At 39.7% G+C, this 11,690-nt stretch overlaps 1 protein-coding gene across 3 annotated transcripts; it reads right to left on the minus strand.

Moving 5' to 3' along the window:
• Positions 1-232: 232 nt before the first annotated feature.
• Positions 233-10,528, minus strand: LOC126389941 (uncharacterized). 3 transcript variants are annotated; one of them, XM_050043956.1, is made up of 8 exons: positions 10,486-10,528; positions 10,078-10,125; positions 6,887-7,009; positions 6,585-6,695; positions 6,256-6,312; positions 5,788-5,946; positions 1,851-1,964; positions 233-1,678 (listed from the first exon to the last, which is right to left on the minus strand). In XM_050043956.1, the coding sequence occupies exons 3-8, from the start codon at positions 7,007-7,009 to the stop codon at positions 1,631-1,633; spliced, it is 612 nt and encodes a 203-aa protein (XP_049899913.1). In that variant the 5' UTR covers positions 10,078-10,125; positions 10,486-10,528; the 3' UTR covers positions 233-1,630. The 3 variants fall into 3 exon arrangements, with proteins under 3 accessions (XP_049899913.1, XP_049899932.1, XP_049899922.1); XM_050043975.1 differs by lacking the exon at positions 6,585-6,695; XM_050043965.1 differs by lacking the exon at positions 10,078-10,125 and having other exon boundaries at positions 10,486-10,526.
• Between the last annotated feature and the right edge of the window lie 1,162 nt (positions 10,529-11,690).

Consider the following 11,690-nt stretch of genomic DNA (forward strand, 5'->3'; position numbering starts at 1 on the left):
TCAACTCTTTAAATGATACTAAATAATAATAATGATATTTAAGTTTGAATTTGATATTTGGTTTTGCAAATAAAGCTACAAACACAATCTGAATCCATGGATCTTTGTTTGATTTGTTATGTTGGTCTGTTGGAAAATGTGAAATATTGTTAAATTAAAATAAAAACTCAGAACACCTCCTGATGCCTTTCTACACACAGTTAAGACGGACATACTCTGAGTAGTAGCCAGTTTTCTTTATTTGTTTTGGTAAATTGATCCAAAATCAATATGTAACCTAACATGCTTCTTGCAAACGTAATGTGACAGTTACATAGGAAGGGTACAGACATGTCATAATTTGAATAGCATCGCTCTGTTCATATCACAAAAGTATTAATGATGCATCTCACATGCTGTCCTCTGTAAGTGGGGACAGTACGTTGGGTGTCACAGTGTTTGTACTTAAGGGTGTTGCTGCTGAAACACGAGCTGACATGGTAAAAAAAAATGTGCCAAGGGCAGCCATGAGGATCTCTGCATGTTTTGTCTTGTCTATGCCAAACTTCTTCTGTAAGGGACGGTAAGGTGGAAAAGGATCACATGGTTCTGTGCTCGACACTTCAGATAGTAAAAGCAGAGAACAGGTTACAGGAGGTGACATGTTTATGGTTGGAGTTGTTAACATTACATCTTCATGTTCAGATGTTCCCACTCTGTTGTCAGAATAAAAAAAACACTCTCGTTAAATGTTTCGGGATTAGCATGGCTGTGTGTGTTTCCATTTGGTAATAATGCACTTCTAAATGCCAACCAAAATAAATGCTCATGCCTGTGGCTCTAAATATATTTAAGCATGATTAAAGAATCAAGATTTCTCACTCATATAAGCACGAGCTTGCAACTCATCTGGAGTTATAAATGTTAATATGTAATTAATGGTTAATAATTAAGGATTCTTTTATTACAATTACTGAAAAATATCGGATGAGGTCTGTAATCAAACTGTCGATTAGATTTTTCCTGCTGAACTAAAGCTAAAAATACTTCTCTTATTAATGGCGCATAACAGCTCAATCAAGTATTAGTAAAACCATTTATAAAATCATTAGTTACAACTTTTAATCCCTTTCTACAGGGTGCATTATCAAAATGTGGTACTGTAACAAGAGCACCTGTCAGCTTATCTCTGTTTAAGTCTGCCTTTGATTAATTTGAATATTTTTGAGCCTATACAAGTTTTCTTAAACTATCTCAGAGGAACACTGGTTTCACTCAGACCTTTGTCCTGTGGTGCAAACACAACGTGCTGACAGGTCAGCCAACGCCAGACTGCAGAGTAAGTAGCAGTTAATTGCCTATCATATTCATCTCCAACATCCCATTGAGCTTGGTGTTCAAAAGAGGGAAATACAGTGCTCACGTGGGACCGGCAGTAGTAATAGACGTTACAAGGCAATGCATACATACATATGATCTGTATTGTATTGTATACAACAACCCAAAAATGCTGATGGGAGGTAGTCTGTGTTTGGGAATGATGCATCCTGTTGTGCCCACAAAGAGAGATACTTGCTGTCCTTGTATGCTTCGTATTTCTTCTCTCTGCTCAGTTGACAGTATCTCACTTCAGGCCTTCCTCTTGTACTCGCTATTCAACTGATGGTTCAGCAGGTGTAGCAGTCATCACTACAACGGCCTGAAGAGAAGAGAAAGAAGACAACCCCAGTGCTTGACTAAGCTTGTCCTTACTCATGTTGCAACTTTGTTTAAGCTTATGAAATATTGTGAGACATTCTCGTAGCGAGTGGGCACATACACAGCTCTCAGCACAGAGTGTAATGTGTATAGAAGTGGTGGTCTTTTTTTACCTTACTCTTTGTGGAACGCAGGGCGGCCCCAGCCAGAAATGACATTACAATGAAAATTATCCCACCCACGCCAGTGTAGAGCAGGAAGATCTGTTCTGAAGCCATTTCTAGATGCTGGACAAACATATAAAGAAACACATGAGTGATTTCCATTCTGTGGACTAAAACGTAATGTGCTGTATTACACCTTAAGATGAGTTTGGACAAAATGTATGGAGTCTGAGAGTGTTCATTATTAAGCACATTATGATTTTTTAAAATTCTGATTCTTTATTTCAGTACTTTTTTAAATTCAATTTCTGCCATTTTTATTTATAAAATGTTTGTTTTTATTTCACAATGGCGCTTTTAATCAGAAAGTCTTTGGCCCAATCCCATTTCTTATTTTAACCACCTCACCCCCTCAGAACAGACTTACAGGGGTCAGTGGATCAAATCTTTCCCTGTGAAATGGGACAACCCTTCAAGTTGATTGGTTGATTCGAAAAAATGTTGATTCGCAAAACGGGGGATGGAAACAGTTATGTTAGGATTAAGTCTGACATAGCGCACCTCTCTCTATGGTGATATCCACACTCCAGGTTGGGAAGACGGTAATGCATTTACAAGCTGGTTGCCAACCACCAGAAAATGTAGAAGAAGAATGCGAGACTTATTTTGTTTCCGGTTCTGCGGAAAACTTGCACAAGTTCGTAGTTTTCACCCAAGTCTGTACATTTAATGGAAACACACAGCATTCGTATTTCTTTTAATGCACATTTCCCAATGATTCGAATCACTTTTGGATGGAAACATAGCTACAGATAAGTCAGTAGTCGCTGATGGTGCCATTTATGTAAACAGACGTGATGAGTGTTGAGTGATGAGTCTTCTGCTGTGATGATTTCTCTAGCATGGGCTATAGGCATCCTTTTGATGTTGTCAGGATGCATGTGATTTGTTCACAACTTAAGTTTCACGCCATCAAGCAATAAAGTCATCAAATAAAAGAGAACACTGCTTCATTACCAGGCCACAAGCAGTACTCTATAGGCAAACATTAGCAACCTGTGCTCCTACCCTGCCAGTCTGTGCTGATATTAGAGGAGCGGTAACAAGTGCAGCAACTTTGCTGCCGGACTTGCGTTTAATTTGGGGCGTACTCTGTGGATTCAATTTTGTGTTCTTGGACATTAGTCTGGGGCGCCGCCTAGCATTAGGTATGCTAGCCGCTCCACCCGCTGATCTCTGCAAGGGATGTGAGGACTCTAAAACTTCACCAGGGCCTCCGTCGGCATATGGGTGAGTAGATAATGGCTGAATTTTCATTTTTGGGTGCACTATCCCTTTAAGTTTTAAAGACACCACTGTTGATGCTTGATAAACACACCATCTTCATACTGTATCTCAGTGTCTGTTCCCCCCCTCACGCGGTTGCTCACGAGTCGCAACGGGCGGCCGTTGGAAACAATAATGTCGTCTAAAACTACTTCACATCGGCTGCTAAAGCTGCTGCCGTTGTAGTAAACAACATTCATTCAGGCGACATGTGACTCGCCAGATACAGTGAATATCAGATACAGTGAATATTTATTGATTTTCACACGCCAAAAACTGCCACTGTCTCGCTGTAGTAAACAACATTCATTCAGGCGACATGTGACTTGCCGGATACAGTGAATATTTATTGATTTTCACACGCAAAAAACTCACCGGAGACAGATGGATATTTATTTTGGTGCTAATATTCAATGCAGGCTCCACTTCACCGACGGCGACTGGGATGCTCGCCCTCACTGCAGGTGTCTGGGTTATGGAGAACGCAGGTAGCCTTCACACACTTCTCTGCCACATCTGGATGGACCTCAATGGTCAACAACTGCCCCGCGTTGTTCCGAAAATGGAGGACAAGCTAATAATAGCTGTTTGTGGCCACCCTGAGCTTTATGACGTTACGTCCCCAAATTATAAGCTTCGGACGAAGAAAGACCTGGCGTGGAGGAATGTGAGTGAGGAGGTCGGTCTGCCTGGTAAGTTTTGAAAATTGATTCCAACTATCGGCTGTACATTTCTATCAACAAAGTTAGCACTAGCATTAGCCCCAGTTAGCACAACCGATGTAGCTTGCTTTCCGGCCGGCATACTTGTCTGATTTACTAGCAGTGTGAACACACTGTTACTCGCGCGAATGACTCGCGTGAATGTCGCGAGTAAAACCAAATATTCCAGCGGTCAAACTCGCGCGAGTAGAGCGAGGCGAATATTTTACTCGCGCCCGGTGTGAACACACTGTAAAACTTCACCAGGGCCTCCGTCGGCATATGGGTGAGTAGATAATGGCTGAATTTTCATTTTTGGGTGCACTATCCCTTTAAGCATAGAGGATTTCTTATTGCAACTTCGACATTTTCTGTTGCTTTACCTTCAAGCATCACACTGCTGCTTCACGGAGCAGTCCTCTCTCCGCTCCTCTCTCTCTCTGTGCCGCTGCCTGCAGCGCTGCATCTACCTTCAGTGTTGATTGGCTGTCACTCACTTGTGCCATGTAGCCAATCAGTGGGGACTGTAGGCGGGACATTTGTTACACAGCACAGAGTGGAGACTTCAGGCAGAGAGATACGGCTGCATGAGAGCCAAAGGAGCGCGTTTTAATTAAAATAAACTTATTTTAATTAAAATAAACGCATTTTATTGGCTATCGGTGGAAAAAACGGCCGATGCCGATTATCATAAAAATGCTGAATATCGGTCGATCCCTAGTTTGGAGGGCCATGTAGCCTTAATATTCACCCTACCCCTTGATCCCAACAAGAACTGGGAAATCCTACCCCTAGGTGATAATGCGTAAAAAGGAGGTAGGCTCTGCGTTGACATGAAGCCTACGTTGTACCCCACGCTGTAGCCTGACATGCACCCCCTAGAAATGTAACTACATGTCGGGGTGACGCAGACCTCCTGTCTATTTTTGTAAGCTGAAACCATTTCCCTCAGCATAAACAAAGCTTTTATTTACTTTTATTTCAGAGATAAGAAACAATAAATTGTGAAGACAATAAAGCCTCTAAAAAATAGCATTTTAAGTCTTGTGTGTGATTTATTCTTCAGGGATTTATACTTTGGGATCCGGCCTTCATATGAACAGAGGAAATCTCTGCTCGTAGCTAGGCTAATTTATACAATGTAAAATGCCATAGGCTGGCGCTAATAACGTTAGCATGTTGTATTTGTTTGGAAAACGTGTTTAGTATAAGACAGTTGTTTTGTCGGTGAACCTTGTGAGTTGTAATGGAGCTAAACTATGTGCTGTTACCTTTGTAAAATGTTGCTGTTGTCCCTGATTTTATATGAGAAGAGGAAAAGATCACCGGCCGCTAGGCTAATTTATACGATGTAAAATGCCATAGGCTTGTGCTAATAACGTTAGCATGTTATATTTGTTTGGAAAATGTGTCCAGATAAAGACAAGTGTTTGTCTGTGAATGCTGCGAGTTATAGTGAAGCCAATTTATGTACTTGTGTTTGAAAATGTCTCTATTAAGCCATGTTTAATGTGTGTTTTGAACCAACTAAACTTTACAGCACTTCACAGGTGGTGGTGAAGGTGTAACTGCAGAGTGACACAGACATGCCACAGCACAAGTATAAGTGCTCACAATGGTAGGTGACGTGCGTAGGCTACGACGTAGGGTCTGCCGCATGAGCATAAATCCCACATACGTGGTAGGGGCAAGGGGTGTACTGGGATTGGGCCTTTGTCCTTCAAGACAAACGGCTATGTGAGGGTGAAGTTTCCAGTTGTTACAAAAATACAGAAATTGTGCGTTGTTCTTAAGGTTGTCCAGTATCATATCATAAAGCCTTCATTCAGCAAATGTTAAAGGAAAACTTTTTTTAACAGTATAATAATGGACACCACCACCAACAAAAACAACAAATACTGATAAAAAATAATATTCACCTCATATTCTGATGGAAATATATCATTGTCAGTTGCAACCATAATGTCTTCATCGAGGTGGACTCTCTGGAGGTTGTGAATAATGTTGGGCAAATAGAGAAAGATAATCCAACATGACGCCAGTAGGCTCACAATACTCAGAGCCAACGACATGGTTACCTGCATGGAGACACCAACAGAGAGAGATGAAGGAGAGGCAGACAGTAACTTACAAATATTGGTAATAGTTCATACGGTATATGGACAACTTGGAGAGTCCTGCAAACAGCCATAAATCAGTGAATCCAATTATGTTTAATCAGTCAGTGAAAAGAAAGAAAATCATATCAGCTCAAATTATTATTCCAAGCATATGTGTATTTCATATGATCTTAAAACATGTCTAGAGGGGATCTTTGTTAAAGTGTTTTATTTGCAGGTCCTCTTGGAAAGATTGCCAGTGTTGCTTCACAATAAAATACAGCTTACAGTTTTCTTGGTCGGCTTGTTCTCTGTCACAATATACAGAGACCCACACACGAGGTACTACAAGGAGAAGGAGAAAACAGTTTTATTATGCATCCCTTAAATGTACCAGAGTGCTGCATTAGCTTGTAATTAGTAAAAAGGATAGAAAAACACAGCCTATTGTTGGGGCTGAACTACTAAAGTGACTTTCTATCAGCCCTCAATCAAGTCCTGTACACATCTTGATTCTTTGTTATTCCTTGGTTATTTAATTTGGCTGGTTAGTCAATGAATGAATCCACAAGTCCATATGATCCACTAATGAACAGCTGTCTTGTCATGTTACCAACCAGGATTGCCAGCACGATGGCAGGCTGGAGGGGACTAATCTGATTATAGTGGACTAACATCATCGAGGTGCAAAAGATGAAGAAAGATGAGCCCAAGATTAGCACGACGATCTAAAAGAAAATCAAAAACGACATTAAGCATGACCTCATCACCTCTGTTTTATTTTAATCTTTATTGTCTGTACAATACAAGAATTAGTTGTGACTCTCACATTTGTGACCTTGGAAAATACTGTGATACATCATAATCAATAGGTATTTGATAAATAGTGTGTGTGTGTGTGTGTGTGTGTGTGTCTCACGCCAGTAATCTTGGGTTGCCCCTGCATGAAGCGGTGTAAAGGTTTGCTGCCCCCCAGCATGGTGCCTTGAAGACTTGCATTATTTCCGCCTGGTTCACTGGCATGTTGGAGCTCAACAGACATCTTATGGACAGAAATAGATTGAAAATATGAATATGTTACACTGGAGGAAGCAAAGTACAATTAATTATTCTGGTTCTTGTTGAATCCTGGTTGTGAGTCTTGTCACATTTTTTGAGTAGTAAAGTAAAAGTACATTGAATACAATTTGAAAGTTTTGTGTCTCTTTTCGGCAAAAAAGAAATCATATGTTTCTGAACAAAAGTTGAGTCTGATGGCCTGACATTAGCTGCCTGCTTGTTCTGGGACATAATAGCTGTATCAAAAACACTCTACAAGGACTTGTTTTCATGTGCAGTGATTGAATTTGATTGTTTCAGAGATTTATTAGAGACCTCAGCCGAAGGACGAAGGCCCTCTTGTTTTTCTTTCTTCCGCCGTTTCTAACTGGAATTTGACCCCCTAAACATGCTCAAAAAGTCACCAAAATTGGCACGCATGTCAGGACTGCCAAAAGATTTTAGGAAATGAAGTAATGAATTCTCAAAGTGCCAAAATGGGCTCTCTAGCGCCACCTAGACACACTAAAATCGCCGCTGTTGCTTGTAGGAATGTTGTAGAGAGATCAAACCAAAAATGGCTTGTTCGTCTCTTTGAGACCTACAAATCCCGCACTGATACCCCTGACCTAAACCCAACAGGAAGTGAGGTATTTGCTCTTTCAAAGTAAGATTTCGCCTCAAAACTTCAAAAATCAACTTGTCCTACATCGTTTATCATATCGGCTTCAAACTCGCACACATGACAGATCAACTTGTCCTAATCAGATCTTCTATATAACTTTGTCATTACTGGAATGGTGTGGATTTTATGGCCTCTTACAGGTGATGTCTCACAAAACCTCTCGATGATTTTCGCGCCACCTTGACACATTAAAATGCCTGCTGCGACCCATACGAATGTCGTGGAAAGACAAAACCAAAACTGGCTTGTTCATCTCATCAGGACCTACAAATCACGCACTGTAACCACTGACCTATATCCAACAGGAAGTGAGCTATTTGCCCTTTCAAAGTAAGATGTCATTTTTCAAAAATTCTCTTACTAAAAAAATATTTCCTCCTACACCGTTTATTGTATCGACTTCAAACATACACACATGATAGACCATGCCCTGCTAAACAATTCCTCAGAACAATTTTGTCATTACTTGAACGGTTTTGATTTTATGCCCTGTTAAAGGTGACATGTCACAAAACCTCTTGACAATTTTTGCACCACCTAGACACACTAAAATGGCTGCTACGGCCCGTACGAATGGTGTAGAAAGATCAAACCAAAACTGGCTTCTTTGTCTCCTCGAGACCTACAAATCACTCATTGACACCACTGACCTAAAACCAACAGGAAATGAGCTAGTGCCTCTGAAAGTAACATGAGCAAATGAGTCGGCTGTGAGCTAGACATTGTAAACTTGCGACTAAGATCGCTTTTTTGACTCCACAAACGTGAAAGCTATATATGTCTGCGTTCGGAATGAGTGTATCTCTCTGGTGATATCTTCAGATTGACGATCGAACCCTGGGTTTGGGAGCAGGAAGGACTAGTTTGAGAAATTTGAAAGCCATCTTCTTGGCCTCTCCCCCTTCCTCTCACTCAACTGCATGCTGTCATTAATTAGCATAACAATGGCTTCACTCTGAGAGACACAAGCCTGTGTGTGTGTGTGTGTGTGTGTGTGTGTGGTCACACACACCTGACAGGATAACAGTGACCAAACTGACCAGCTCATGTGTCTCATTCCTACATTTTCCTAAATAAATGCCTGATAGCAAAAACATGTAAATGCAACATTTCCAGGTCAAACTCTTTTTCCTCATTTAGAATCTGAATCAAATCTGTTGCTAAAACTGTGCTGCAGCAGTACACAATGAAATACATGTAGTCCTGCTCAGTTTCTCCACTGAAATTAACTAGTGTCTGCCTGCTGTTACATCAGGAAAGTATACACATCTTTTAGGAAATGTTACACTCCAAAATTACAAGCTCCTTTGTTTAATCACCACTTTAGTCTTTGTAAAAATCATTTCCTTTTATGATTTACTCTCCTTTATAATTCATGTTTTGTCCATGTTAATATTTGTTATCCTGTTAAATGCATATTATGTATTTATACATTCATGTACTTACATCACAATGTGTTACACAACAAAGCAGGAGTACTATCACCACAGACCTTTGTTTTTTACAGTACATGGGGAACACTTCAATTCTTCACAGTATGACAGACACCATGTTGTTGTTAACATTATATAATTACTTAATCATGACAGTGTATTTCATTTCAATGTGGATGTTTTGGACAAGACATTTTGTTTCCATAGCTGACATATCACAGGTACATTTTAGTTAATACATCGGTTGAAAATTAAATATATATTGTAATGTACTGTCATATAAAGTCCCTCTATTGCCAAAAACGACCTTGCGTTCTCTTGACATTGCTTGTTTTATCGACATTTTGACTCTTACGAATAATTCGCACTGTCTACGTGAGCTGGAGGCCGACAGCGAGAGCCCGAGGTCCCGTTCATCGCTGCTTGCAGCTTTAATTTTGTATTGCTTTAGTACCCTTGTGTGGGTGGTAACACATGGATCCCAAAATGTATATGACTGCGCAGTACGTTCAAGAATTTGCTGATGGAAAGAATTTTCAGTAACAGAACTGAAAAGCGCGTTTTTTGACAAACTGACAAATTTAGTTTTTATTTCTTGTTTGAACTAGCAAAACAAGCTCTCAATCCTAAATCAATTGGGAAAGTAAATTAAGTTTATTTCACCTGCTAGGCTACAATTGAATCAGCTTGTAGTTTGAAATTAGTTTTCATTTCTTTATGCCTAAATAGAAATTCCATACAAAAAAAGCAAAGTCAATACATTTTACGTGTGTGTAATAATGTCAGTATCACAGCTGTCACTATGTAGCTTCCATGAAGCTCCAACAGCCAAAAAAGAAATTAGACATACTTGTGGGATACGTTCAATGTTAACAAAATGTTTTTAATTTTAATATAACTTTAAAATAAAAAAGTGTAAAAATGTAAGCGTACAGTACAGCAGTAGGTACTCACTTATCTCGAGACAATTAAGGACAAGCTTCCCCAGAAATATTGTTTAAGCTTGACAAAAAGACAAACAGAGTTACGTTACAGGTGTAAAGAAACAAGATCAACATTACCTATACTGGAACATGTTTGGGACTGACCTGTCTGTCTGTAGCCTGTGTTACATATCTCCAACATGTTGAATTAACCCTGATGTTTACAGCAAAGCTGCAAAGTATGTGATGTTTACTGAGTGAACAGGCTACCATTATGTCTGGAGGAAAAAACATAAAGCTTCTCCTCCACTCCACTGAAGTTTGGTGGTAATACGATGTGAGTATGAAGTGACTGTAGGCTAACATTAAAAAAGAGTTTCATGTAAAATCCCAAACAAAGCTGTTAGAAATGTTAGAGAGCAAGAGGAGAGTCAGATACCTTGTGTGGTCCTGTCTGTGGTCAGTGCTGTGTTGGCGCCTGTAAACACACATCATGTTCACATCTGGAGCAGCCAGATGGGGCATCAGTGGACGATCGGTTCATTTTGAACACACAGACAGTATTCTGTCATATAGGCTGGCTGTAGCTCTTGATTGAGATGCTAATGCTTTAGCTTGATATTACTGTGCAATATCTTATTTTTGTCTTTCTTTCTATTGTAGAGTAACTTCCTTTATTGACATGTATTATGGTGTAGATTATTGAAGCAATGATAATCTAAAGCCCTGTTTCCACTGAGCAGTACAGTTTGGTACAGTTCAGTTCGGTGCGCTTTTTTTTCCATTTCCACTGTGAAAAGTTCCATATCGTCCCCAATTTTGGTCACCCTTTCGTTGGGGTACCTAGCACACAGATCTGAGGTGGAGCTGTGAACACTGCAGTCTGTTCATTGGTCAATAGCGGATGGTCACTCTGCTCAGGGCTGAGTTGTGGCTGGTTTGGAGGCTCATGTAACCACTGTTCATACCGTGGAGAGTTTAGGCTCATGTAACCACTGTTCATACCGTGGAGAGTTTTATTAGTAAACTGTAACTATAGAATGAAAGGATGTTTTGCTGCCTCTTGCAGCAACTTAATTCACTGGGCCAACTGCTGGCAACTTTTAAGGTGGAACATTAACTTGTAATGTTACTCAATGCATGAGTTGATGACATGAATCAATCAGCACACCTTAAATTTCACTGCAACAACTTTGACTGTTACTTTATTTTTTTATGACATACACTTTTAGTAATGAGTGGATCTTCAAGCATTAACATATATTAATTTTGACCAGGTTATGTGAACTGCATATATCCCAATCCAAAAAAATCCAAGCTTTGCGGAGAGTTGTTCCTGTGGGCTCTGGCAACACTAAACCCCGAGCTTGCCTAAGAAGGACTAAACGCACAAAGCCGCTATTTTTATTTTATTTTTTTATTTTATTATTATTATTATTTTTATTCTTTGATGTACAGTTGTTGTTTTTTTTTTTAAATTTATTGTGAAATACAACAAGACAAACAACATATAGTGGACAAACAACGGTATACATACAAGGTGTAAAAATTTGTGACTGTGTGTGTGTGTGTGTGTGTGTGTGTGTGTGTGTTATTTAAGAGTACAGGAAGTAATTGCATTATTACAATAATAATGGAGATGAT

The sequence above is a fragment of the Epinephelus moara genome, chromosome 1 (genome assembly GCF_006386435.1).
Source record: "Epinephelus moara isolate mb chromosome 1, YSFRI_EMoa_1.0, whole genome shotgun sequence".
In the NCBI taxonomy this organism is placed as follows: Eukaryota; Metazoa; Chordata; class Actinopteri; order Perciformes; family Serranidae; genus Epinephelus; species Epinephelus moara.

Coding starts and splice junctions, on each gene's coding strand:
- LOC126389941 (XM_050043956.1), bottom strand. CDS start 7,009: ATGTCTGTTGAGCTCCAACATGCCAGTGAACCAGGCGGAAATAATGCA. Junction 5,947..6,255: donor ACAAGCCGACCAAGAAAACT/GTAAGCTGTATT, acceptor GTCTCCATGCAG/GTAACCATGTCGTTGGCTCT. Junction 1,679..1,850: donor TGCGTTCCACAAAGAGTAAG/GTAAAAAAAGAC, acceptor TCTTCTCTTCAG/GCCGTTGTAGTGATGACTGC.